This window comes from Ammospiza nelsoni, chromosome 11, assembly GCF_027579445.1.
Source record: "Ammospiza nelsoni isolate bAmmNel1 chromosome 11, bAmmNel1.pri, whole genome shotgun sequence".
In the NCBI taxonomy this organism is placed as follows: Eukaryota; Metazoa; Chordata; class Aves; order Passeriformes; family Passerellidae; genus Ammospiza; species Ammospiza nelsoni.
In genome coordinates, this window is record NC_080643.1 from 16807413 (window position 1) to 16835185 (window position 27773).

Consider the following 27773-nt stretch of genomic DNA (forward strand, 5'->3'; position numbering starts at 1 on the left):
GCGCTGAGCGAGACGCGGCGGGCTGGAAGCGGCAGCGCTGCTCGGGCAGCGAGGGCAGCGGGACCCGTGAGCGCTCGCCGCCGGGAAGGAGCCCGGGCTGGATCCCGAGAAGGAGCCCGGGTGTCACCGCGGGGCACGGGCCGGGCGGGTGGGGCACGGGGCGAGCCACGCCCACTCACACAGGGCCCGCCCATCGGACACGCCCCACAGACCACGCCCACCCAACAGAGCCCCAGCCTTGGCCCCGGCCCGGGATCCCCTGAGGTCACTTCCGGGACGGGCCGGAAGCGGCGAGCTCGCGGTCGCGTTTAAACCGCGCAGGGCCGCGCGGCCGCTCCAGCCCCGGGGCCGCCACCCTCAGGAGCGTCCCCGGTCCCCGGGCCGGCCCCGCCATGCCCATCCGCGCACACTGCACCATCTGCTCCGACTTCTTCGACAACGAGCGGGACGTGGCGGCCGTGCCGTGCGGGCACACCTTCCACCAGGCCTGGTGAGCGCCGGGGCGGGCGGGGGCTCGGGCCGGGCCGTGGGTATCAGCCACGGGCACCTTGTGTGGCCCCGGCGAGGGCTCGGAGGAGCTCACGGAGCTGTGCGGGGCTGTGCTGTGCTGATCACCCGTGTGAACGGGCTGTCCCCGGCGGTGGTGGAGTCGCCGTCCCTGCAGGTCCTTAAGGGAAGGCTGGATGTGGCACTTGGCACGGTGCTGATCGGCCATAGGCTGGACTCGATGAGCTCGGATCTTTTCCGACCTAATTGATTCTGTGCTTCTGTCGCTGTGCTGCCTGCGGGCTCCCTGCTCCGGAAGAGCCACTGTCACAGGGTGTTTGGAGGGAGTGATGTTGGATTATGGTGAAGGTGCCCTGGTAATTCCGTGCTTTTCTAGGACTCTGTTGAAAGGAAATGGTTCTTCTCAGGAAATAAACTTTGTGTGGGGAGAGGGTGGGCATTTGCTTTCCTGGCTAACGAGCTTGGAGAGGAGCACGGGTGTGATTGTCACTTCTCACTCAGCAGTGCTGCTCGGGCCTGCTCTCTGCCAGCAGCCAGCCGAGCAGGGAGAGCTTCCAAAGGGAACCTGCCAGCTCCAAATCATTACCTGCTCCCAAAATAAACATCCAGTGTGATGTGCTGGCTTGGTTGCAGAATGCATTAGGAGCTGTCCTGGGGAGCCCGGCAGGTTTAGGTTCATCACGGCAGAGCAGAGCCCAGCCCGGCACCCCTGGCTCAGAGATCTGAGCTCAGTGGCACCCCTGGAGCTGGAGCTGGCTGTCACAGCCTGATAGAGCAGCTCCCGTGTGCATCCACTCGCTCCTGCGAAGCTGTGGCACCTCAGTGCCTGTCTCCCAGAGAGATCTGAGCTCTGCAAAAGCTCTGCCCTGTCAAAGATAAGCTCACATGCTAAATCCAGCCAGGAATTGTCTTGGAGATGCGGGTGGAGCATGCGTGTGGAGCATGGAGCTCCTGCCGGCTGCAGTGCTGGACTGAAGGTGTGCAATTCTGCTTTATGATGAGGAGTCACATCCTGCTGTCTCCTGGGGAGCTGGGGCATGGCCCCTGGAAGCAGTGCCCCAGGGCTGTAAGGATTTACTGTGTTTTCCTTGTCTTTCTCAGCCTGTTCCAATGGTTTGACACTGCCCCGAGCCGGACATGCCCGCAGTGCAGGAACCAGGTAAAGCCATCCCCCGTGCACACCTGTGGCACCAGGGAGCCGTGGGCTGGGGTGATGCCACAAACAGGCTCGTGGTAAAAAGCAGAGGGACTTTCTGTCACTTGGGACTTCCTAGAGGAGAGGAACTCCCCTCCACAGCCCTTTGGGTTGCAGTGGGCTGAGGCTGCCCTGCTGCTGTCTGCACTGCAGCCCCTTTCAAAAGGGGCTATGGGTTTTCACAGCTTTTCCTTAGGCTGGGTAAGTATTGCCATGATAGGACGGGCTGCAAGGGCTTGTTGGGGCACCTGAGTGGTGTTTGTGGTGTGCCCAGCCCATTGCTGTCAGGTGAACAGCCCACTCTGCTGCACGTGGGCCTTACAGCCCCTCCTGGCTGAGCAGTACTCGACCCTCCCTTGAGAAAGGCAGTGGCTGGGGAGAGAAGGAAGGGTGTGCTCTGCTTCTGAGACAGGAGGCTGAGCCTTGCATTTCCATTGGCTCAACTGAGACCTGAACGTCTTTGAAGTCCCTTGTGTCACCAGCCTTCATGCCACCAGCGGGTCTTGGCACGTGGTGGCTGCAGGAGATGTTTCCTCGCTCTCAGATGAAAATTTTTAGCCAGCTGCTGCTTGCGCTTATTCTGTGTTCGTGCTTCTTTCCTCCTCTCAAGGTCTTGGCCCTTGTTCCTTCCCTGACTTGTTGATTCCCTCTGTTCTTCTCTGCCTCTTACATCTCTGGGTTACCATGGAGTTATCGCGAAATAACATCTTATGTGGCAGTAACCATGCAATTAGCTGGTGTCATGACTGTATATAATACTTAAAACACAAAGCTGTAACTGCATGGGGGAGGTGTGGAGAGCTATCAAATTCAATTACAGCACCTTCTGCCTGCAGAAAGCAGCACGTACTTCTGTCTTAGGATTTGGCATCATGTTAGCTCAGCATCAGCTGCTTTGGGCTGAGCTGCCAGAGAACAGACTGCGCTCGATTCAGAAATGTCTGAGTCTTTCTGCTGCAACTCAGGAGCTTGGCTGGAGTCACACTGCCAGAAACTGAGTGGGGGGTCTGCTGCTGTGCTGTTGAGCCAAAGCAGAGCATCAGCACTAATGGTGTCAAACACGTGATCTGATTTGCCTTTCATGGCCCTGTCACAAGACAGTACCTTCTCCCCCTCCATCTGTCTTCCATATCTGTTGTTTCCATATTTGTGCCCATCAAACTCTTCTGTCTCCTGTGTTTAGGTCAGCAAAAGACACATCATCAGTAAGCTGTTTTTTGATGTTACCCTGGACGAGCAAGCAGCACCGGATGCTGAGACCTTGCAGGTAACTTGATGGGGGAGTTCTTTCCCCATGTGATGCTTCAGCCTCCTGGGAGGATGGCCTGGCCTGCTGGTCCTCTGCCAGCAGGTGCTTCCCCAGCTGGAGCTTGCTGTGCTCATGTGTCTGACCTGAAGCATTTCAGTCTCTTTAGCATTCCCTCTGACCAAATCCCATGTGGTGACTCAAGGAGCCTCCTCTTCTTCCTGCTCTTCCTTCTGCTTCTCACTTTACCTGGAAACCTCCTGAAACACCATCTCATCAGGCTGCTGTTTCTCCGTTGGGAATGAGGGTACAGAGCTGTTCCCAAGGGCAGGAGAAGGGAAATCCCAGATGCAGTGAATTGCTGCTGCTATCTGTGGTGTGGCTGTGTGTGAGCCCTGCTAATCCCTCTGGAAAGAAGGAGCCATTGGAGGAACCTTCTGTGCAGGGAGGTTGTGCAGACTGAAGGATGTGGGGCTGGGTGATTCCCCAAGAGAGATGAGGAAAGGAACTGCCTGAAGCCACACCAGTGGCAGTGAACAACATGGAAGCTGGGTCCTGGTGGGATCCTGGCTGGAGCTGGGATGCTGGTGGTGTGCTCCAAGTGCCACCTTTGGGTGCAGAGAGTTGGGTGTGAGCAGGGATAAACACAGAGTGGCTGATCCACATTCTCCTTTGTGTAGTGTGGATGAAATAGGGCTCCTTCTGTCTTGGAATTATCTGTTCCAAAAAAAGGGTGGCCGGTTGACCTTGGTATAACGGGATGCTTGTACCCTCTTGTGTTTAGAATCAGCATGTGCAGCAATTACCATAATTAGCAGTTGCCATGACAATTCTATATGTACTTTGTATGTCTTTAAAATAAAGCCAGCCAGACTAGAATGTCAGTAGCAGTGTCTTTCTCCAAGATCACCAGTAAGAAATCTGAAGACTGAAGTGTGCAGAGGAGGGGAGGAGCATCTCTGGGCCCTGGAGCTGTGTTGCCCTCACAGCAGATACATGTTTCCTTTTGTATGGATTGAGATCTGCTCCCACGGGGGTAATGAGATGGGTGACTTGGAATGGGTTGTCTGGAGAGAATCGCCCTAGAAAATCTTCCTGTTCTCTCTCACCCCCACCCCAGGATCTAAAATGGGTTCCCCCAGCCTTCTGCTCCAGGCAGGCTGTGCAGAACTGCTCCCTTGCTCAAGGGCAGGACTGTGGAGCTGCTCCTGCACAACAAGCTTAATGGTAACTCCTCCTGCTCCTGCACAACAAGCTTAATGGTAACTCCTCCTGCTCCTGTAAATCTTGTGTGTATGTGTCAGAGCAACATCTAGCCTCAGTGTACAGCCTGCTTAATGAGGGCTCTCAGGTCACCAACAGAAAGAACCAAATACTTTTCTGGGTAAATCAGCATCATTAGCCTGTGTGGGTATTCACTGCTGTGTGCACTGTACAGGCTGCTGCAGCCAGTTTCTTGTGGTGTGCTGCCTCATTTCTGGAGATGTGGGGTACCTTAAGAGCACAGATGCCTTGTTCACAATGGGTGAGGGATTAATGTCCACCTAGATGTGATATCTGCCTGTGATGGAGTGTCTGATTCTGGCCGGGCACCAATTCAAAGCAAACACATGGTGGGCCAAGCCTGGGCTCTTCAGAGGATAAGAACCTCTCTGGTATCCTCAGCCAGAAGCAATTTCACCTGAGAAAGAAAAAAAAAAAAAAGAAAAATCCAAGGTTTGTGATGAACCACTGCCTGGCCCTCCAAGAGCTTGGGCATAGAGTGATCATCTGTGTAATCAACTGGAGCTGTATCTGTGCAGCCCACAGCTGTCTTGGAATGAGCATTTGGCCTCCTGCCTTGAAAAGGATGTGCTAGAAAGCAAAGTGTGTAGCTGTGGCCTGCTTGTCATCTTGGGGTGACAAGCTTGGGATTCTCTTCGGAGATCCAGTCTTTGGCACCCAGTGAAGTGGTTGGAAGAGCTCCCTCATGATCTGAAACTCCTTCCTGTTGTTGCAGAATTAGCCCAATTATCTTTGGTAATTGTCTTTGTTTCTGTTTGTCACTGTTGCTGTTACTCAGAAATGTTTACAGTCACAGGAGTGCTGGGGCTGTTTTGCTTTCCTCCACCCCCAGGCTAAAACTTCCATAGAAACACCAGGGGGAACCTGGATCCCTGGAGTAGCTGTGGAGCACAGGCTAAGTGTCCAGGCATTTCTTTCCTTACTGAACCTGGGTTTAGCCTCTACTGAATTTAAAGATGGTCCTTGTGAGCAGAACAGTCTCCATGTGGCTGTTCCCAGAGCAGGAAAAGGGTGAGTTTTGGAGTGTAACACCTCAGTGAGTCTGTCAAGAGCTGCTTATGATCTGGGGACTGCAGAATTCTTCCAAATGAGATTTCAGCTTGGTGAAGAGGAGGTGGGGGGAGGATTCCTGCCTGTAAACCTGCTGGGGAAGGTAGAAGCCTTGGAGGACAGCTGTCTGTTTGTGGTCAGGATATATTCGTTTGATCTTGGGAAAATGTGGTCTTGTTACTCAGTCTGGCAGGGAGAGGAGAGCTTCTCTCAGAGGAGAGAAAATTGGGAGCGGCTTTTAGGAGCTGTGGTGGAGGATGAGGGATTTCAGATTAAGTTGATGAATGAGGTAATGTTACATAGCTGCCTGAAGTAGCCCAGGGTTTCTTCGCTATCATGAAAATTAGCACATCTTGTGAGCCCACTAATCGTTCCTGAATAGGACTTCTGAGGAAGCTACTTCAGAATAGTTCCTGCAGCAGAGTTAATTCCACATTAGCCCTCCAGCAGTTGTGCCCCTTGGGACAAGTCCCAGTCAGCTCTGCTAGGCTTTGCATTTAGTCCCTTCTGCTTTCCAGGCTTTACATCCCTCATTCTCTTTCCTGCCTTTGTTGTCACTAGCAGAGCCCTAGCTCCAGTCCTGTCAGAGCTGTGGTCACTGCTGGTGCTATTCTCGGCTCAGATTTGCATGTAGCATTCCGGGCTGCACAGATTTGTGTGCCTGTGTTGGCATTTTATTGTGGTTTTATTCCACTGCAGTTCCTGCCTGACTTGTTATGTGCTTTCCTCTGCAGTTCTCTAACACAGATTTTTAAGTCATCTTCCTTTGACTCTTTCCTGCATATATTTATCTCTCTGGTTTTTCTTTTAAATATATATATATAGATATAAATAGCCTCTCTTTTTAACCTCTCTACATTTCCTTTGGCTATTTGCCAGTGTTAAATTATATCTCTTCATTTTCTCTAATTTAAACTACAGGGCATCTGCTGCCTCTTTCTGATCCTTGATGAAGGCGTTAGAAATAGTTGATGTTCCTCAGACCCTTGTGGTACCCAGGAGATTTTATGCAGTCTCAGCTGGTGTGTTATGGATTGGTTTCTCAGTGATCTGTTTCCAGCCGTTCGATTGAGCTGTTAGCTCATATCAGCATCCTGAACTGCAGTGACTTCAGTGTCTGTCAGCATGTTTGAGTGCATGCTTGGTTACCTTTTCAGGTGTCTGGCTGTGCTCTCCTGTCTCCCACCTCCATCTGATTAAAGTTCACTTCAGTTTAAAGAACTCTCAGTAATCCAGTTAGTCTGGCAACATTCCTCCCTTATTGCCTTGTTTAGGTAAAACATTATAAAAATTGTTCTTGCCTGACTTCCTGTGTTTCCCTGAGAGCCTTCCAAAATTATTCAGCTAAAACAGGATGACTGACAGTGTGAGAAACACAAGGTTGACAAGGCTAAGATGAAGCTGCGATCCTCTCTTCTCCCCCTGAAAAATGCCAGTTGGAGGTGCTCTTTCCGTTCCCTGTGATATCCGGGCTTGTAACTCTGTGCTTGTTGTTTCTATATCCCCTCTTCAGTACCTGCCTGGTCCAAAAGTCCTGCTGAGAAACCTCTTGGGTCTTTTTAAGATCTGGTGAAAGCATCTCTGGAGGACGTTTCCTAATGGGGTTTTCTGTGTTGTGTTTCAGAATGAACTGGACAAGGTGAAGGCCCAGCTGTCCTTGAAAGGTGAGTTCCTGCAGCCTGCAGGGGATCAGCAGCTCCTGGGCTCTACCTGTGCCAGGTGGCTTGGCCAGGTCTGAGGAGTCCCTGTGCAGAGGCCACCCCTCTCTGAAGCTGAGGGCATGCTTCAGGCTGCAAACTGTTTCACTAGAGCAACTTCTTGGGAGCTTTTTCTGAGGCGAGAACACCTACAGTGATGCACAGCTTATATGACAGAGCCTAAGTCCACAGCCTGCCCCAGCTCTGCTGTAACTCAGGAGTTCACTGCAAGTTTAGACAGGTAGATGCAATTTTTTTGCCCCCTTCCTAATCACAAGCTTAGAGAATTGCAGCAAAGCTCTGTCTAAAGCAGGCTTGAAAGCAAAAGCCTTGGTTTGCTTGCTGGGAAACTCACAGCTGCATATGGCAAAGGCTCATTCCCTCCAACAGATGAGAGGGTGAAAGTGGTGTCCAAAAGCAGCATTGGATTTGTTTGGCTGTTGCAGTGCCACATGTGTCGCGAGAAGAGCAGACGGAGTTCGGTGTGCACGCACTTCCATCTTCCCATCTTTAATTTTAGAGGATGTTTGAGGGAGGCAGGAAAAGCAAAAGCCCTGGAGACTTGTCGATGGGTTTTAAGTATCGTCTGTAGGCAGCCTGTCATCAGAACATGAGTCATGAGCAGCAAAAGGAAAATGTCAGTCTAAGTGACAGAAATCCTAAAACATGCTAGCAGAAGGGTAAAAAAATGTTTAAAGAATGCTGGGGGCTCACCCACGCCCCAAGAGTTGTCTTTCCTCTGCGTTCCCTGCATGCACGAGACAGACATGAATAGCCAGTAGATTGAGGATTCGGTCCTTAGCCTGAGAGTAGAATTGGATGGTCTGCACGTCTCTATTCTGAGGCCTGTTCTCCTGCCAGCTTGGTTGAGTTTAGTGACTTGGTAGAGAGCCAGATCTTCTGGGGAAGGTGGCTGGGATTCTTGCTAGGATATTATCCAAGAAAAACTGCTTGAAGGCCTGCTAATCTTCTCGGCTTCTGGTGAGTAGAGGTTGGATTTGACATTCCCTGTCCCATTCTCTTTTCATACTGGAAAATGCGAAGCTCCTTCCCACCTCCTGCCTCCTTTGCTGTGGGTACTCTGCTCTCTGCTGGTTCCTGTGTATAAGTTCTCCATGTGAAGCTGTGCTCTGCTCTGTGTGCTGCAGAGGAGCTGTGGAGCTGCCAGGCTCTGATCAGCCTGCAAATGGCTCGAGAGGTGCCGAGCTCCGAGCAGGCTCTGTGGGAGGCACTCTGAATGAGCTGAAAACTCATTCCTGCAGCACGGAGGGGTTTGATTCCTGCCATCTGCCTCTGGGCAGCTGGGAACGGAGGAGGGGGAAGCCCTAACTCTTCCAGTGGGTGTGGAGTCCCTGCAAATGCAAGGTAGCATCTCCAGGCACTGCCTCTGGTGGGGAAGGGTTATTCAGATCAGCGGAGAAGCCACCCGCACGCTTCTGCTGGAACACATTTCTCTCTTGTTCCTCGGTCCCACATGGCTCTTTTACTCCCTGATTGAACAGTGCAGCTTCACTGCAGGTCCCGCTTCCACAGGATGTGCAGGCAGAATTTGAAACTGGATGGCTTGCAAGGAGAACAAGCTTTTTGGAAAAGCACTCTTTGGCTCTCTACTATTGCCAGGCTGGAGCCACAGGCAATTTTAGCAAAGGCTCTGAAGATGGTGAGCTGAAGGTTTTACCCTGCCCTCAGCAGGGTTAGGTGGAGGAGTTCCTGCTTTCCCTCATTACCCAAGTGCTTTGAGCTTCTCAACGATGCTGGCTGTTCCCTGCTTGGTCTGGCAGTTCCTGGTAGTGATTGTTACTTTCTGACCTGTCCTTCCTTTGTCTCCACAAAACAAATTGAAATACGGTGGTGGTTTCCACCACCTTCTTTCTGGTGGTCAGAGGCATGTGCTTTGCTCCTGGATTGCTAGAGGGAGGGACAGCAGGATGCAAAGGTTTTGTGACCTGCAAAAAGTGGGCACTTGGGGAATCTACCTAAGCTGTCATGTTCTGCAGTGCCCCCAGGGTGCTGCCCTTTGAAGTAGGTGCTGTGGTTAGTGAGGGCATGTGCAGCAGCTTGGTAGACCCCTGCATACAGCTGCTCAGTGGCCCCCAAAGGGGTTCCTGACATGTAAGATTGCATGTGGAGAGGATGGATACAAAGCTCTCTTCTCCAGCTGTATGACAGCTTGGTGTAACTCGAGAGGAATTATTTCCTTGTGCAAGCCTGGCTTTGAGAAAACGCAAGAGTTAAGATACATCATCTTAATGCTAGCAGGGCTGGCACTGGAAAGCTATTAAAGGGAATTTTTTATCTTTAGTAAAAAAATCTTGAAGCCTGCTGGCACTGAGAGAAGCAATTGCTCAGTACAGACCCTGGTGCAGACGCCACTTAGAGAAATGGCTCTCTCCAAGAATGGCCGAATCCTGGCAGCCTGGAGCTGAGCCTGCCAGCAGTCTGTGTGCTGCTGCTGCTGTGCTGCAACTGGAGTCTGGGTTACCAGGCCATGACCTTTCTGTTTCTTCCTTTGCAGAGAAAGAAAAGCGGGAATGCCAGGCTGTTGTGGACGGGCTGAGGGACACTCTGGATGTGCGCAATGCCACGATAGAGTCGCTCCAGAAGATGCTGGGAGAGACAGAGATGCTGTGCTCCTCTCTCAAGGTACCTTTCCTGTCCCCAGCAGGGCTAGCCATCATGCAGTCAGTGTTAGTTCTGTTGAAGATCTCTGCAGATCCTGCTAATAAAGAGATTGTGCTGGTGGGATTTTGGGTCTGGTACCTGGATTTTCATTTTGGTTTGATTAATCGAAGCAAGTGCTTTTGCTGGACTTGAGGTCCTGTTTGTGTTCTGCCTGAGGTGATTCAGAGGCATAAAAAGCCTACAGGCCTGTGGTTTGTGTACAGGAGCTCAAGGTAGTGGTATCCCTGGTGAGGGAGAAATGCCAGCCCAGCCTGAGGAATGTGGCTGAGCCTCACTAATGAAGTGGCAGTGCTGGTTATAAAGGTAGTAGCAGGAATCTAGTGTGGGAACTAGCCCCAGCACCCCGTTGCTGAAACAGTGGTTCCCTGAGGTAGCATGTTCTTCTGAAATGGGTTTAGGCCAAGTGGGATTCAAGGAAAATTAGTTTCTTACTTTGATCGGGTGGAGAAATCAAACTGAAAAATATGGAGGGGGAGTTGCAGGCTTCAGCTGAGTGGGATCTGATCCAGCTAACTCTCCTGTCTCTGTTCTGTTGCCAGGGCTTTGCCTCAGTTAGGTTAGTAATGTTGTGAAGTCCAGGGATCAAATATTCCTGTTGTGCTTCAGCGTGCAGTGACTCAGTGTGTAGTCATGTACTATGCATAAACAGCAAGAGGAAGAGGGCAAGAGCAGGAGCAGCTTTGTTGGGATGTCTTGGAGCAGCTTTGCCTTGATGCTGGGCTGGGCACTCTGTGCTGTGTGAAGGTGATGTGCCTGTCTCAGGAAGGTGGGGTGCAGGCAGGTGAGGTTGTGAGCTGCAGGCTGGAAAGTGGGATAAGTGTCTACTGCACTTCCCATGCTGTCTGACCCAGTGTCCTAAACTGTGTCCTGTTTCTTGACCTGCCAGGCCAAGTGGCCCAGAGAGAGCTTGTAGACATGTCCTGGTGCTGTTGTGCTATATACTTCCTGCAGCTGGGCTCTTCTGGGAGGAAGCATCTGGGGGATCTACCTGATACTAGGGCAGAAGGAGTAAGGAATTAATGCCAGGCTGGCCTCACTGTGGGCCAGCACAACTGTTTTTGCCCATGGGATTATATCCAATCTGCTTGCATGTAAAGGCAAGCTGGATCTTGGCCATGCCATAGGTGCTGGTGTGATCCTGGATAGGTCAGTGGCAGGATGCCCCCCTACTCCAGCAGAAATAACTGTGACAGTGGAAGCTGGTACTTGTGCTCAACTCAGCATCTCAGTGCTGGGTATTCCTGCCTTGACACCTCTGGAGGAGGCTCTGTGTTTATCTTCCCTGTTGCAAAACCCTCTCTGTATGCTTAAGTCCCTTTAATGAAAGCTGGGCAGGGCAGAAGGATTAGGGACCTGGAGGTATCTTTTCTGTGCTGTATGGGGTTTCCCAGTTGAATGCCAAGCACTGTCTTAAACTGCATCATTAAAGATTAAAGCACTGAACTTCTGCAGTGAAAATACAGGCTTAACTGGCTGTGACGCAGGCTAAGGCTGTGAGCTGGGCCTGTCTTCTGCTGGCACTGCCAGTTTGCTGCAGTTTCAGGCTGGCTGAAGCTGGGGCCTCTGCCTTGACCAGGCACAGAACACTGCTGTGAGGATCTGGAGTGTTGAGAGTTCTGGTTAGGGAAAAGCCAAAGACAGACTCCAGTTAAACAAGAGTGACACATGAGCCTGCAACACTGTCCCTTCTCAACTTCCCAGTGGTTTCACAGCTGTTTGGTTTCTGTGGCAGGAAGTGGATAAAATCCTTGAACTTGACTGGGAAGGAGCTTTACAAGGCAATGATCTTTTGCCAGGCCTTTCCCTGCAATCAGCACTGTGCTGAAACCAGAGCCTTTCAAAGTTGCTGTGCAAGGTGCCCAGGCACACTCAAACCTAGACAGCACAGATGCCTCAGAATGGTGCTAATTCAGCTATTCCCATCCTCTGGCACACTGCAGATGTGTGCTTTTCCATCTCAGCTGAGGTTCTGTGTTACTGCTGGAGAGGCAATATGTGGTGGTGTTTGCAGGGTTCCCAGGACAGGGGAAGAGATAAGAATCTTGACTCCATGTTTCAGAAGGCTGATTTATTATTTTATGATATATTATATGAAAAGAAAATTATATATTAAAACTATACTAAAAGAATAGAAGAAATGATTTCATCAGAAGGCTTGAAAGGAAAGGAATGGAATGATAATAAAATCTTGTGACTGCTCACAGCCTCGACACAGGTGGCTGTTGTTGGTCATCAAGTAAAAACAATTTCGCATGCTGGGTAAACAATTCTCCAGATCACATTCCACAGTAGCAAAACTGAAGCTGAATGGAGAAGCTGAAGCTTCTCAGCTTCTCAGGAGAAAAGATCCTGGCAAAAGGATTTTTCATAAAATATGCCTGTGACAGCAATAGGCTGCAATAGACTTGCAGCAGGTGAGAGAAGTGCCTGGGGGGTTGTCTGGTTTGCCTGAGGTCTCCCAGAAGAGACCCCTTCATTCCTATCTATGCTCTAAGCAGCTAATAGCAAGGAGAGTTGGGAGGCTGAAGCAATCAGCTGTGCAGGGAGGGAAAGGCAATAGCAAGATTTGCTTGCTGTGGACTCCTTTGCTTTTGAAAAACAAATTGTCACCACTGCATACAGGGCACTGTGCAGCAGAGAGGGGCTGTGACACGGGTTCAGCTCCAGCCTTGCCTTGTGATCAGCACTGAGACCCTGCTGTACTCATGGGGAGCAGAGCTGGGAGTGCAGTGGGAGGAAGTCAACTCTCCATAAGCCCAGGCTGCTGAGGTGGTGAGAGCATTCAGCTGATGTGTGCTCCCAGCTGCCCGCAGTGCACATAACCCAGGATGTTTCTCCAGCAATCCCTGGAGCCTCACAGCAGGCTGGGTGTGCTTGCTTCCCTGCAGAAGCAGATGAAATTCCTGGAGCAGCAGCAGGAGGATAACAAAAGTTCGAAGGAGGAGGCTCGCCGGCTGCGGAACAAGCTGAGAACCATGGAGAGGTGAGATCCAGAGTGCAGGCTGGGCTGCACACACACCTTTGCCCTTTCTAGGGAGGGGAGCAGGGTCCTGCTGCAGCACCCACCTCCATGTGCTGGATCATCTCATCTTGAACTTTGAAATGGCTGCTTTTAGCTGCCCTTGTATGCCTCCTGCCCCTGCTGTTTGCAGACAGCTGCTCTCATTAAAGAGCAGTAAGGCAGGGTACTGGCCTCGTCTCTAGTGCACTGAGCATGGCTATGTGCCATTTCTGTTATCAGAGGATGCTTGGGGCAGAATGCCAGTCCAGTAGCACAGTGAGCCACAGGGCTATAGGGACCAAGAGCTGGGCATCAGTTCCATGTGCAGTATGTGTGTGCAGCTGCCCCTTCTCTAGTCCAAGCAGTGCTGCTTTTCCCCAGTGAAAAGCCCTGCTTGAGGTGAGGCAGCTGTCTCTCTTCTCCCATGACACCCAGAATGCCTGCAGGAGAAGCTCAGGCTACACCAGCCCCTTGAGGGGGAAGCAGGGCTTTTGTCTCTTTCCCAGGTCAGTTTGTGATTCATGAGCTGAGGGTATGTTTTTGTTTGTGTTTTTTTGTGCAGGATCGAGCTGTTGCTTCAGAGTCAGCGCTCAGAAGTGGAGGAGATGATCAGAGACATGGGAGTCGGGCAGGCAGCAGTGGAGCAGCTTGCAATCTACTGTGTCTCCCTCAAGAAGTAGGTGCTGCAGGCTTGGCACAGCTGGCTGGTGTTGTCCTGGGAGTGCCCAGGGGGAACCCTCTGCCGAGCACCCAGAGGCACATGGGCTCTGTGGGGCTTTCACCACCTCTTAGGGCTTCCACTGGGCTTTGACTGACAGATCCTGGGGACCTAGTTTGGAGCCTGTCACACTGAACTGTTCCTCTTGTCGCTGTAGTGACATGTGTGTCACCATGGGAACTGTCTCCAGAGTTGTAGTGCACCTATGAAGTGATGATGATGATTCCCTCTCTTTCCTCTCATGCCCCGGGGAAAGCAAGCGGACGCAGAGCTCTGGGTTGTGCCCTCTGCAGCACTGCACTGTGCAGCTGTGGCCTCTGGCAAAGCAAGCCTCCACTGCTGCCCTCCCCTACCTGGATATCCATCTGGTCCTGCTGGGGAAAAAACACAGCTTTTTTTGTGTCTGTTCTGATAGCAGCTGAATAACTGCAGCTTTGGTACAAAGCTGTAATGAGGCAAGTGTCCCTGTGGTGTAATTGGGAATGAATGTGCATGGCCAGTAGTGGGAAGTCTCTGAAAAGTCACTTAAAGCAAAGTCCCCTGTTTGCTGCCAGCATGGAGGCTGTGCTCTGTTTTCTGTCTTTTTCACTGGCAACTAAAACATCACTGGCTCTGGTTCCCATTTTGCTGCTGGAATCAGGCAGGGTACCCCATGCAGGTTTTTTCTCCCCCATGGTGTAGTGGAATGTGTGACAGTGTTAGTACACTCACTCCTCTTTGTTCCTTAAAGGGCATTATATCTCCTGGGTTTTCTCTGGTGGCTGTGCAGGTCCAGAGCTTCAATTTGAGGGTTTTGGCTTGTCTCTGAGAAGTTCTGGCTCAGGTGCCTTACAAACAGTGTGACTCTTTGGGTCTCTTTGTAGGGAATATGAGAATTTGAAGGAGGCTCGGAAGATCTCTGGTGAGATGACAGAGAAGCTGAAAAAGGAGCTGTTTTCTGTCAATAATAAGGTAAAGGAGAGTGTGAGTTGCCAGGGTGACATCTGGTCTGTAGATCCCTGTCCATAACTGAGGCCCAAGGCCTCTGCAGTGACCCCTTCCCACACTGATAGGTACAGGTGTGTGGAAGGGCCAGGCTGGGTTTCTGGGTCAGGATGTGATGTGGTGAGCAAACAGCTCATGGGCTGTTGTCAGGAGGGCAGTCTCTGGGGACAGTGCTGGGGCAGCATGTGCAGAGCCAGCCAGAGTTTGGCAGGGAGCCTGTGCTGGAAGGCAGCAGCACACAGGTGCTCCACTGCTCCCACTGGGTTCTGGAAGTAGCAATTCCTTCATCCGACTACTCTGCTGAGCACTCAGCTGCCAGCTCCTCCTGCTGCAGAGCTGGGCCCCATAGGAAGTGGGAAGGGGTTTGGAGGCAGTATTAGTTGAGCAGGGCTTAGTCCTGGCTTGGCACATCCAGTCACACCCAGCCCTGTGCCTTCAGCCAAGTGAACTGGGCCAGGGCTCCCACATCGTGCTGTGCCCAGGCAGGAGAGCTTCCCAAAGCACAGTGAGGACACACAGGTGGCCCTGCACAGAGCCTGCCTGGGCTGCTCCTGAGCTGGTGCAGAGCCTGGGGATGCTGACCTGCCTCTGCTGCTGTGCTCCCCCTGCTCCAGGCATGGCTGGGCTCTGTTAGCTCAGGTCAGGCAGGACTGTCTTTGTTCTGGGAGTGCACCCCTGTGAAAAGCGTGTGTGTAGCCTCACTCCCCAAGGCACAGGTGTTCCCTGGGGCATCCCTGTGCCTAAGCCAACAAAGTGAGAAGCTGTGGGTGGATTTGGCCTACTTCTGTTACTCAGCCATAGCTGCTGTCCCCTGAAATGGAGAAGGAGTTTTTCAGATTGCTGTGCTGTGCTCCCCAGAGAAGTTAACCCCTCCACAAGGTTCTGCTGCTGGAATTGGGCTGCTCCTGACTGAGTCAGCCCCAAGCTGTGGTGGCCAGTGGGGTCAGGAGGATGCGAGTCAGTGCACAAGGGGCTCAGGCTTGGCTGCCAGAGAGCTGACTGTACCCACAGAGTGTGAGCTGGCCCAGGCTCCTGGACCCTCTGAAGTGTCTGAAATGGTAGCAGGCCACTTCCTGACCCCTGCTGCTGGCATGCTTCCCTGTTGAATCAGGCTTGTCCATGTGCCAGCACTGCTGATGCACAGCCATCCTCCAACCTGTGGTTTGTGATTCCTGTGCTCAGCTGTGTCCGGAGTCCTGCAGCAATTCAGAATGCAGCCACCAAGTGTTAGAGCAGTGAAAAACTCTTGCCGTGAGGCATAAATGCTGGGCAAGCAGCCCTGGACATCCCTCTGCAGGCAGCTTGTGGAATTGGGTAGGGATTGGATTGCACTGGTACAGGAGAGGTTGGTCAGACTGACACAGGAAAATGGAGCCCTGAAACAGGGGAAGCAGCATGTGCTGCAGAGCACACTGCTCTCACAGGGCTCTGCAGTCCCCCCTACCCAGATCAGTGTAACCCACACTCTGCTGTGTTCTCTAGTTGCAGAAAACGACTTCAGAGTTGGAGAAGACAAAGGAGGAGTTAAAAAGCACACAGAAGGATCTGAAGAATGCAGACAAGGAGATCTTGGTGAGAATATCTTTCTTCATGGCCAGCTGCCAGTTACTGCAGACTGGTCTGCAGCTGCAAAGCCAGGAGTTATGCTGGCTTTTGCTCAGGGACTAAATTTCCCAGCCTACCTCTGAGCTCCACCTGATGTTGATTTATGGAAAAGGGGCAAAGGATCTACTGCTAAATTTTTCCTTATCTCACTGGCTGCTTTCCATTTTCTCTCCAGAGTTTGAAGAAGAAGATAGACATCCTGCAGGACACCCTGAAGGTCCCATCTGTAACCAGGGAAACACTCAGTCGGCTAGTCTTGGAAAGGTTAGTGAGCTGCATCCTCACACACAGTACAGGCATGTAGGGGACAGGTTCAAAGCCAGAGTTGACAGTTTAACTGAGAAAGCAGAGATGTACTAGTCTGGCAGGTGTTGCAGAGTTATGGTGGTTTTGTTCCTTGTATCCTTTTTCTTGTGGCTGATGTGATGATGTTTGGTTTATGTGGAGAAAATCTCTGAGGGTTTGGGTCAGGAGAGGGAGGGTGGAGGAATGGCCTGGGTTGTGAAAAAGTCTTTGTCACTGTGCCCTGCGTGGGAAGCACCCCTAAAACTGCTGTTCTTGTGGCTTTAGAGTTGGCCATGTGATGAGCATGCACTGGTATATGGTGACCAAAGATCTCAGCTAGGCATAGGAATCTGTCCTGAGAAATGACATCTGGTTTTATGCAGCCTTTCTTGAGGAGCCTGTGCCATTAGCCCAGTAGAGACCGCTGGGTTGTGTGCACAGAGCAGCAGTGTGTCAGTGTGGTTCCTGTCCTCTGGGTGCTGGTGTCACAGCACTCAGCATTTGAGGGGGAGCAGTAATTTGGGACATAGAATTTAAACTCTGGGGTTCAGATTGTCCTTTCTTTCATGTGCAAGCAGAATGGGGCTGTCTGGGCACTCAGTGTTGTGGGGTGCAGCTCTGCCTTGCCCTGGGTGCAGGCAGTGGCTCAGTGGCTGATGCTTTTCCTGCCTTGCAGCCCTGCTCCCATGGAGCTGCAGCATCCCAAGCTCCACCGCCCGGCCCACAGCGATGAGATCAATCTGGATGCCACGTTGGATGTGGCCACCCCTGAACACCAGCCCTGCACAGCTCCCCTTGGCCCTGCAAAAAGGCAGAAGCTGGATAAAAAGCCGTGAGTTTTCCCTCCTCTTTCTGCTTCTAAAGGAGATCAAAGTCTCACTGCTTTGGAAGTTTCTGTGTGAGATCAGATAGCTCTCCGGCTGCCTGATGGCGTGCTGCAAGCTTTGTCGTCATTTGCTTGGCCTTGTCTGTCCTTGCCAGCTCCATTTGAACAATAAATCTCTGCTGATTTGCTCCTTGGGCTCCTTACAGGCCTCCTGTGGTAAATCTGGCGAAGAAAGTTCTGAAGGAAGCAGTGGAGGTAAAAGGACTAATCTTGATTTTTCTGTGTCGCCTCTTTGATTCTGCCGTTAATAAGCTTGGAATAAAGAATCTATTTTCTCCCTTGTGGCCATAGACTGGCCCATCTATAGAACCAGTCTATGCTTCAAAGTGTTTTCCTTGATGGTCTCCTAGAAACACTGTTGCTGCCTCAGGCCTCCTGGAGCTGGGCAGGAGAAGGGAGGGTGGGGACCCACTTGCTTGCTGATGATTCTGCCCCAGATGTGCTTCACAAGCACCACTGGAGCTGACCACAGGGGCTGTGGGGGTCAGCTGAGGTGGCTGTTTGCCCAGGCTTGCTGGTGGCAGTGTCCTGCCTCCTGGGCACAGTTCCACATAAGCCCCAGTGGGAGGTTGGGAGCTGCTGGTTTTCAACCTGATGTGATATGGCAGTAACCATTACCTTGAATAGCTATCTGTGTTGTCAGTGCTGCCTGAATGTGGATTCCATTCAGCAGATTGTGCTGGTTAAAGGGCTTTTCTTGTTATTTTGTGGGACAGAACGGGGCAGATGATCTGGAGGATGATGCTCTTAAAGGACTCTTGCCAGCATTCATCAGGAACTCTTTTCTCTCCAAGAAGCCATCTTTGGGTGGTGTGCTGGGTTCCCACAGGAACACGGGCTCTGTAAGTATGACTGTCCAGTTGGTGAGTGTGCCCAGGGCTGGCACTGCCACCTCTGTCCTGAACTGACCCTGAAAGAGGAAGTGAATGAGGCTTTTACCTTGCCACATTCAGTGTGTGGAAAATAAATCTCAGAGCACAACCTGGCTACTTCCCAGTCCTGCAGAGCTCCAGGGATGACAGATGCTCATTCCTTTCCTGGCAGCAGACTAAGTGGCTCTCAATGTCCTATTCCTCCACCTCCCTGGAGCTTAGTGTATTCTCCTTGCATTCCTCAATCCCAGTGACAAAATCCTAAGCCTTGGTTTGCTTATCTGAGAAAATGCCCAATATTTCCAAACTTTGTTAATACCCATGGATCTGTTTTTTTCCAAAAGTGAGGACTCTAGCACAAGTACTGAGTGTTTCCAAGTGCTTTAATCCCCCTCCAGCAGCTGTGGTCTGCAGGACTCCCCCTTCCCCATACCCAGCATGAGGAGAAGTAGCCAAGGCTCTGTGTGCTGCTCCAGGCTCATTTGTTTCTCTCTCCTAGGTGAGGATGGGCTACGATGGCATGGGAGGCAGGACAAAGTTCATAGAGCCAGTATCCTTTCCTGCAGCTTGTGTGGCACTACTGATGCTGTGGGCACCTCATTTCTGATCCTTCTCTTTGGTCTCAACAAAAAATAGACTTAGGATCCTCAAGGAATGATCCGAGCTCTCTCTGAACAAATCTGAGCTCAGCAAAGGCATCAAGGTCCTGAACTTGCTGAGAGCACTTGTGGCTGGTTCAGAGGAGAGCCTTAGCTAGAAATCAGTGCAATTTTCAGGGACTGCCTGTGCCCTTGAGATCTAACAGCAGCAGTGTAGCACAGCCTCTTCTGGCTGTGCGCCTGCCTGCCTGTGCAGCTGGAGCCTTCATTCTGTGGGATGCTGCTGCTCCACAGTGGTGAGGAGTGGCTGGGCTGAGCTCATCCCCAGGTGTGGAGCTGTTCCTGCCTTGGGATTGCTCTGCCATGGGAGGCTGCAGGCTCTGGCTGCTCTGCCTTCACCTGCACAGTGTCCTGGCTCAGGAGGACTTGCAACTCAAACAGATATGCTGTTAAAATGCTGGTTTATGTGCAGGGGAATAGCATTGAATCGTGAAATCATTAATGTTGGAAAAGAGCTCTAAGAGAAGAGTCCAACCATTAACCCAGCATTAGCAAGCCCACCACTAACCCATGTCCCTAGCCAACATGTCTGCATGTGTGGTGGTGTTCACAGGGGTCCCAGGACGAGAGAAGAGACGAGAATGTTGACTCTGTTTAGAAGGCTGATTTATTATTTTATTATATTAAAACTATACTAAAAGAATAGAAGAAAGGATTTCATCAGAAGGCTTGAAAGGATAGGAAAAAGAATGGAATGAATAACAAAAGCTTGTGACTCTCAGACAGCCTGAGCCAGCTGACTGTGATTGGCCATTAATTAAAAACAACCACATGAGACCAATCACAGATGCACCTGTTACATTCCACAGCAGCAGATAACCATTGTTTACATTTTGTTCCTGAGGCCTCTCAGCCTCTCAGGAGAAAAAAATCCTAACAAAAGGATTTTTTATAAAATGTGTCTGTGACATGTATGTTTTTTGAATGCTTCCAGGGACTTCCACCACTTCCCTGGGCAGCCTGTTGGAATGCTTGACCACCTCTTTAGTGAAGAGATGTTTCCTAATACCCAGTCTAAAGCCCCTGTTTGGGAAATGTTCCCTGACACGTGGGACAGGCGTGTGCCCGAGCTCTGCTCCTGTGAGAAGGCAGCAAAGCCCATCCTGTCCTCACGGATGCAGGTGCATGGCAGGGTCCCAGGCCTGTGGTTCAGATTGGACTGCAGCAGGTGTTGGATCACTTGTGTTCCCAGGGCACCGATCTGTGCTTTCCTTGACAGTTTTACCTCCAGACAAACCTGGCAGAAATCCGTCCATTACAGGTTAGGAGCAAGAAGAAGGTCTCCAGACCAGCATCTGCAGCTCCTGCACCTTCCTCCAGCAGCAGCCAGGCCAGAATGGACACTTTCCTGCTATGAGAGCCCCTGACTTCCTGGGAGAGGCTTGGAGAAGAGGCTGCAGGGCAGAGCACACTTGCCCAGAGCCTGGCACGAGGCAATGTGCAGCCACCAGTGCCTGGGGTACTGTTCACAAAGCTCTGATGCTGCCCTGTGGTGAGATGAGCTGCCCTGGGGAGAATCCTGCCCCTGCAGCAAGCCTCTGGAGGCCAAGCCTCTGGCTAATTAATGCCTGGACTGAGTTACCCTCATTTTACCATTCCTTCCTCCATTTTTTCATGCAGAATTAACAGGGTTTTCTTGCCTTCTGGCCTCCTCAGAGTTCTGCAGTTGCTGCTGCTTTGGGCTCTCTGGCACCAGGTGGAACTGCACTTGTTGGATGCAGCCACAAGCAGGAGATGCAGGAAGGGTGTCTGGGATGTCAGTCTGGAGAGCAGCAGGGAGAAGGGACCTGGACCAGCTCCATGCCTGGTGTAAATAGTTCCAAGAAAGTTTACTGGAGGAAGAAGTGTGTAGAGCACCCTGTGTGGCTGTCGAGTGTTTGTATATTCATCATCAAATTAAACACCTTCCCTCAGCCACAGGCCTCTTGGGGCTGGGGAGATCCACAGGTGGCCTTGGGAACTGTGTTGCCCTATTCTGGATCATGAAATCTGGAGTGGTCTTGCAGGCTTGGCACTGAAACTACTGACCTGGAAGGAAAGTATTGGGGTGAGCATTCCTGCTGCACATGGAAGCAGAGGAAGGTGTGCTGGTGTGAGCTTTGTGCTTGGCATGTGTGGGTGTGAAACTTGTTTATTAATTTCTATGTTTTAATAAGAGTATTTTTATGATTTTGTAACTGTTCTACCTTGTGATGAGAGGGTTTGGAATGGCCTGGAGAAGTGATGAAGGGGAGGGGGAGGCTGGTGGGGCTGAACATGTCTGGGTTCTTCAGCTTGGAGCCGTGGAACAGGAGGTCCACCCCTGAAGCAGGGCTGTCCAAGCTACAAGGAACAGATGTGGTGAGGCACCTCATAAAGCCCTCTCCTGTACAAATCTGACCTTTCCTATTTCCAGCTGCTTCAGGCCAAATTTGTATTACTGGACTGGCTAAAAACATGGTTTTTGGGAATAAAATATATTACTGTGCACACTTGTTAACACAACTGGCCTCTGACCATTTTCCAGCCTCTTGCACCTCAGGGTGGAGGTCTGAGCTGGGGTGATGGATGTGCTCAACCCTTCAGGTTCCTTTGGGGTGGCAGGCCCCTTGTGCAGGGAAGGACAGGGGTGGGGTGAAGCCAAGGGGACAGTGATGCCCATCCTCAGGGAAGGGAACAAGGCACAGCCCTGCAGAGCACGAGCTGTGTCTCACCTGCAGCACCTGAGGCTGTGGAATTCAGTGGAATGAGGGGAGAGTTTGGAGGAGCCAGGAGAGAGGGTTCAGAGGGCTGGAAAAAAAAACTTGGGGGGACTTAATCAAGCAAAGTGAATTCTGCAGAGGAGAAGCCTGGGTGGGGGTCTGCAGAGAGCCTGCTGTCCTTGTCCCTTCGAGGTAGGTGTCAAATGCCTGTAAATGCAAGACTTGCTCTGGATCTCTCCAGTTCAGGAAGACCCTTTTAAGAAGGCAGCATGGGCTTCCATGCTGGGGTGCTGGAGAGCAGGTGTGGTGTCTGCCCATAATGGGAGAGCAGATGCCAGCCTGCAGTGCTAGGGTTGAGAAGGGTTTTGGGGCTGTTTTGATACCAGGGCAAGTTTAATCTGAAGTTTGAGTGTCTTGTCTGGGCACTGCCTGCACAGCACTGCTGCTGGCAGCTGCTCCAACCTCTGCTGCATTCAGGATGGATGTTTTGAGTCTCCTGTGTTTGGGGAACACATCACCTCAGGAAAAAATCCAAACAAACCAAACTTTGTGTATGTTCTGGCCACCTGCTAAGTCCTGGCTCTCATCTATTCTTGCACTTCAACCTTCCATAGCCTTGCTGCTCCTGGGTTGTTTCTGACGTGTTTTTGTTCTGGTTTATTGTACATCTGTTGCCCTGCCCAAAACTGAAGCCGTTTTATTCTCTTACTCAGTGCTTTCATATCCTCCAAAGCTCTTTTCCTCCCTTGTTACACCTTCTGCACCCCACCCCTGCTCCTCGGGGGATAGCAGTGACCTCCAGTGCCAGCATTCCCTTCCCTGGGCTGGGGATAATGAAGGGGCGGGGAAGGCGCTCAGGTCCCTGTTCCTGGGGCTCATTGGAGCCGGTTGCTATTTCGGTGCGCTCCGAGGTGAGGCTGGACCCAGTTTCACGTTTATTTTGGGATTTAGCGCGTGTGAGTTGACTCACAGCCCATAAAAAGCAGCCGCCAGCCCTGCCCGGGCCCGGCTCCGCCCAGGCTGGCGCGCCCAGCGACAATTTTGGGTCCCCGCTGGGGTCCCCCGAGGGGGGTCCGGGCCGTGGCAGCCGCAGGGTGGCATCAGGGGACCGGCGGTGGCAGGGCGTCCCTCCGCCCACGGGGACCGGCACCGTTAATTACCGCCCCTCATTAACGGCGGGGACGGGAGGGAGCCCCGGTGGTGTTGGGCACTGCTGCTCTCTGACGTCATGGGCAGCCTCTGACCTCACACGGAGGAAGCGTGGCCATTGGCTGAGTGCTGTGTGACCTCATGGAGAGGGCCGTGCTGGCTGCTGAGACTGGCGCTTAGGGCCAGTGTGTGAGCCCATCGGCTCAGCCTGTGATGTCATAGGAGAACAATGGTTGTCACTGGCTTGTTTCTGGGTGGCCGTGGGAAGGACAGGGTCGTTATTGGCTGAGGCTCCATTGCCTCATCAGCGAGCCTGTGACGTCACAGGGAGGTATGTTCTCATTGCCTGGCTGAGAGTGACTGCCAGGATGTCATGAGATAGCAGGGTGCTCATTGGACAGTAGCATGTGACATTGCAGGGCTGCTGTGACCTGACAGGGAGCACAACAATCACTGACTGGCAGAGTGTGACATCACAAGGCAGTGCATGACCTCACAATGGCACAAGACACTCATTGGCTGGCAGGGTGTGATGTTCTTGGACAGCCCATGACATCATGGAGATGGGGGGGTGCTTATTGGCTGGCGTGGTGTGATGTCCTGGGGCAGCCTCTGACATCATGGAGGAGGCAGGTGCTCATTGGTTGTCAGGCTGTGACTTCCAGGAGCAGCACATGACTTCATGAAGGAGGGGACACCTCATTGGTCAGTAGTGTGTGACATCCTGCAGCTGCCCGTGACCTCATGGGTGAGCGGGCGCTCATTGGCTGTTGCGTGTAACCTCATGCGGGACTGCGCGCCCATTGGCCGCCGGCCCGTGACGTCACGGCAGACGGGCCGCTCATCGACGGCCAGCGCGGGAGCGCGAGTGGCGCCGCCTGGCGGGCGCGAGCGCCGGCGCTGCGCGGCGCCCATTGGCCGGCGGGCGGGGTGGGGCGGGGCCGGGGGCACGTGCCGGCGGGGCCCCGCGGGGCGGGCGGCGATTGGTCAGACGAACGCGCGCGTGCCCGCGGCGCGAGCGGGCGCGGAGGCAGCGCATGCGCGGGGCGGCGCGGGCGGGCGGCGATGGCGGCGCGGGGCTGATGGCGGCGGCGGGGGCGGCGCTGCGCTGAGGGAGCGGCCCCGGTCCCGGTCCCGCCCGGCCCGACATGGGCAACGAGGCCAGCCTGGAGGGCGGCGGCGACGACGGGCAGCTGCCGCCCGCCGCCGCCGCCGCCGCAGGGGCCCCGACGCCGCCTGCCGCCGCCGCCGCCAAGCCGCCTTCAGCACCGGGCGGCGGCGGACAGCTCCCGCCCGCCGCCGGGCCCAGGTCAGAGCGCGGGGCGGGGAGCGGCGGGGGGCGCGGGGTCGGGCTCCGGGGCTGCGGGGGGCTCTGAGGGCGCGGAGCACGGCTGGGTGGGGGTGTGGGCACAGGGGAGCAGGGCTGGCGGTGCGGGTGTGTGTGGGGGACACGCGGGCAGGAGCTGCGGCCGTGTCGGGTGAGGGCAGAGCGGTGCCGGCTGCGGCGGGGAGCTGTGATCGGGGCTGCTGGGGGCGGGCAGGGTTGGCTGGGGCAGGAGGTGCTGTGGGGGGCCGCTCTGTGGGGCTCCTGCCGTGGGGTGCCGCTCTGTGGGGCACCTGCGGGCGAGCGCAGGCAGGGCAGACGGGAGTGTGCACGGACTGCGAGCCGAGGGCACAGACGGCGCGGCTGTGGGGTGTGGGCAGCAGGGAGCAGGCAAGTGAGGGTGGTACACTGGGCTCAGGGAGGTGATGGAGGCACCCGAGGCAGGTCACTGCTGGAAGGTGCAGCCCCTGGGGAGCTGGCAGCTCCAGGACACCCCTGGGTGCTGGGGAGAGCAAAGCTAAGATCTGGGGCTGGATGTGGGACGGGGATGGAGTTGCTGGGGAGGAGTGTCGTGTTTGGGGAGGCATAGGGAGAAGGGAGGGTGGTTCAGGGTTGGTGGGTCTGGTCGGGATGGGGGGATGGTGCCTGGCAGCACACGGCTGAGAGCACTGGGGCATGTGAGCGCCCCAAACGTCTCCACCCCACATGTGACCACTCCCAAACGTGGCCACCCCAAGTGGAGCCAGCACCAAACGGGAAAGGTCGTTATGTAACAGGAGGGACATGCAGCCCTGCCAGGAGTCATCGGTGCAAAACCTCGCAGGGAGCTGCACCGAGACGTTCTCCTTCTGCCAGGCAGCGCCAGCTGCGAGGGAGATACTTCGGAAGCGCGTGTGGGATAAGAGATATTCCTTAAAAGAAAAAAGCCAATCCTGAAACATCATCCTATCTGAAAAAATAAAGGCGAGGAGCAGAAAGTTGCACGGAGGGATGCGGAGGATGCGGTGGGTGGTTCACCCTCAGTGTGTGGCCAAGGCAGGGCCATTCTGGGCTCTTCGCCTCGCCTGGGCAGTGATGAGCGCTGCTGGTCTTGCCAGGTGTGTGGCTTCAGACAGGGAAAATCCAGGTAGGAGGCTGAGCAGGAGCTGCAGTCTTGCCTGGCAGTGGGCTCTGTCTTTTTGGGCTGCAATGGCTGCTCACAGGCACACCGTGACATCCAGTGGGCTTCAGGGGTGCTACAGCTGTGGGCAGGCTTCTGTCTGTAAGATCCCTGTGAGCTTTCACACAGTGAGTGTGAAAAAAATGACTCTGAGGGAAATTGTGCTCATTTTCCTTTACATTTTTCTCAGTTTCCCTTGCTAGAGAGTCCCAACTCCTCTGCTTTGGATTCTGCCAGTAAAAAGTTGTTCGCAGCTGCTTAAGCAATTTAAAACTAAATACCTGTGGGGCTGTTTAGGCTGCTGTAATGAGAGGAGCCAAGGAAGCCACGCAGGTCTGCTGTCTCTGTCCAATTCTGGCACTGCTCCTCCATCACTGTCCAAGTTCTGTGTTGGCTGCTGTGCAGTGCTGGGGGTTCCAGGGGCTCTTAGGGTCCTGGGTGGAGGAGCAGAGTCTGTAGCAGTGGCCATCCATGCTCCTCCGGTGCCAGAAACACCAGGTTGTTTTTTCCGGCCGTGCTCCAGCCCTCGCACACTGAGCTGATGCTCCTGTGCCTCCTGGGAAGCTGCTGCTGGGGAGCTGCCCTCCCTTGCAATTAATTAAAGCAATTAAAGAGGTGGGCCAAGTGAGGCTGTGCTGTGGAGCAGCAGTGGGATGGGGACGATGCTGAGCTGTGCCAGTGTTTAAAACCTAAGCGTGGGAGGGGTGTGGGGGGCTGAGATGACACTGAGGGATTTAAATTCAAGGTAGCAAAGTGGCAATGAAGGGAAATGAGGCCTCGAGAAGAAAGTGGCTTTTGTGAGGGGCGGGAGTGGGCACATAAGACAGACCATATGTTGTGAAAGGTTCAGCAGAGCACAGGATGTGCTGGCCAAGCAGTGAGTGTGCAGTGCTAAAGGTGCTGCTCCAGAAATCTCAAGTGGCCAGAGAAAGTGAGTTTCTTTCAATATCAGAGTAATTATTTTTTCCTCTCTGAATTAAATAACCTAAGTCCACATGTAAGCCAGTGAAAACCACAGTAGTAGGACTTTTCTGTGTCATTTTTCACAGTTTGCTTTGTGTTACACAGAGAAATAGCCTGAATACCTTATAGGGGCTACCCTGGATTTCGGGCTCTTGTGTTTAAATCCATCATAACAGCTTCTAAGAACTGTGCATCCACTATGAAGATACTTCAGAGACTGGAAAACTCAAATAGGAGTAGCATCTTCTCACTAAGTTGCAATGTCTACCACTGTTTATGAACTTTGATTTTTTGCTTGCATGCTTTGCTGAGGCACGGGGGAGCCAGAGGTTGGAGGGAAGCTGGGGGCAGTACTCAGCTCTGGGGTGGTTTGGCTCTGCCAGCAGCTCTGCAAAAGGCCAGGATGGTGCAGGGTTGCATTGGCAAGGTGTTTTCAGTGCAGAGCTCACCCTTGTGCAAGGAGCTGCTGGAATCTCACCTGAGGAGGCTGTGCCTGACTCTGGTGCTCCAGCAAGGAGAGATTGAATCTGGGGAGGGAGGGCAGGCTTGCTGCTGGTCTGCTCAGGCAAACAGAGCCTCTAGCCTGAAAGGAAAATGGCTGGGGCACCAATAATGTAGGATCACAGGAGCCCAGATTGGTTGCTGATGCATTTGGACAGAAAGCTGTGGACTGGCAAGTTCTACTCTGTTCCTCCAGAGACACCCCCTAAGCAGAAGGGACAAGCTCATTTCATGGTATGGATGGATGGATGGATGGATGGATGGATGGATGGATGGATGGATGGATGAATGAAAAAGGCTCAGATGGCAGAGCAGGGATGATCCCAAGTTCAGAACTGTAGCTTGGGGCACAGAGCTTTACATGGCTGATTTTCCTGGTAACCTGCAGAAAGACTTTATTGCTGCTTCTGACTGTATGTGCCTGATTTCTGCTGGATTCATTCAGGTTTTTGGTCTCGCTGCTGCTCAGCTGTGGAGCTTGCAAAAGGCTCTTTTTGACACCTGGATGCACGAGCTCAGGCTGAAGGATGGGAGAGGGGAAGAGGGGCAGTCTCCTGGGAGGCATTGAGGACCAGCTACAAATTCAGGGGCTGTGTGTGGGAGCAGCAGGGCTTTCAGCACCGCTGTTCCTCTGGACCTGGGTGATGCACACTGCAGGCAGGCTGCAGGCTGTGAGACTGGGAGGGAGCATGACACACTGGCAGAGGTGCCAGGACCTTTGTTTTCCACACTGTAGGTCATATTCCAGTATTTTTTAAGCCTCAAGATAGGTTGTGAGCTGAAGGTCTTGAAGCAACCAAGAGGGAATATCTCCAGTACTGTGTGGTAGCACCTTTGGCATGGGCTGTGAGCTCCCTCAGAGCCTTCCCTTGGCTTGGCACAGTGGCAAGGCAAGTGCTGATCCTGTTTACCCTGCTGTACATCCAGCCTTGCTCTGTTTAGCAGGCAATGGAGCTTGAAGTAAAAATTCTGGTGGTAAGGAAGAGCATAGGAGAAACAGAACTGAAAGAAAGCCCTTTAAATCAGAGAAACTTTGGACAAACCCTTGCAGTTTGGATGCTCACTTTTACCCTCTCAGAAGCTCACTTGAGTGTGCTTGTTTGCTTGCCATAAAGTACCATCACAATGAGAAATAAGAAGTTTATACATAAAGATAATTGTTTAAAAAAAAAAACTACTTTGCCTCTTTTTTTTTAAATGGGCACTTTTCCCAAGCTTGCAGAAATGAGCAGTCGATGTCCATTTTCATATGACTGTGCTAGAAATAAAACCAGACTGTGTGATGGGAAGCCAGGCTGTGGAGAGGGCTCACACTCACCTGGAGA

The 27773-nt window shown here is 52.9% G+C and overlaps 2 protein-coding genes across 3 annotated transcripts in view; both read left to right on the plus strand.

The window, feature by feature from the left end:
* Nucleotides 1-281: 281 nt before the first annotated feature.
* TRAIP (TRAF interacting protein) lies at nucleotides 282-21155 on the plus strand. Of its 2 annotated transcripts, none has more exons than XM_059480155.1 (15): nucleotides 282-490; nucleotides 1609-1666; nucleotides 2886-2969; nucleotides 6907-6946; nucleotides 9495-9622; nucleotides 12502-12644; nucleotides 13225-13338; nucleotides 14244-14331; nucleotides 15847-15936; nucleotides 16145-16233; nucleotides 16931-17086; nucleotides 17287-17335; nucleotides 17857-17982; nucleotides 18512-18562; nucleotides 19903-21155. In XM_059480155.1, exons 1-15 carry the CDS (start codon nucleotides 393-395, stop codon nucleotides 20026-20028), a joined length of 1440 nt encoding a protein of 479 aa, XP_059336138.1. In that variant the 5' UTR covers nucleotides 282-392; the 3' UTR covers nucleotides 20029-21155. The 2 variants fall into 2 exon arrangements, with proteins under 2 accessions (XP_059336138.1, XP_059336139.1); XM_059480156.1 differs by having other exon boundaries at nucleotides 12550-12644.
* Nucleotides 21156-23649: 2494 nt separating this feature from the next.
* The window catches only part of BSN (bassoon presynaptic cytomatrix protein), an 87451-nt gene continuing 83327 nt past the window's right edge, over nucleotides 23650-27773 (plus strand). Inside the window, exon 1 of the mRNA XM_059480426.1 lies at nucleotides 23650-23810. Within this exon, the coding sequence (XP_059336409.1) occupies nucleotides 23650-23810 (161 nt within the window). The remainder of the gene's footprint in view (nucleotides 23811-27773) is intronic.

Bases quoted from the DNA above. Each gene is read 5' to 3' on its own strand.
- TRAIP (XM_059480155.1), top strand. From the start codon at position 393: ATGCCCATCCGCGCACACTGCACCATCTGCTCCGACTTCTTCGACAAC. The intron at 1,667-2,885 runs GTAAAGCCATCC...TCCTGTGTTTAG, and splicing joins GCCCGCAGTGCAGGAACCAG to GTCAGCAAAAGACACATCAT. The intron at 17,336-17,856 runs GTAAAAGGACTA...TTTGTGGGACAG, and splicing joins TTCTGAAGGAAGCAGTGGAG to AACGGGGCAGATGATCTGGA.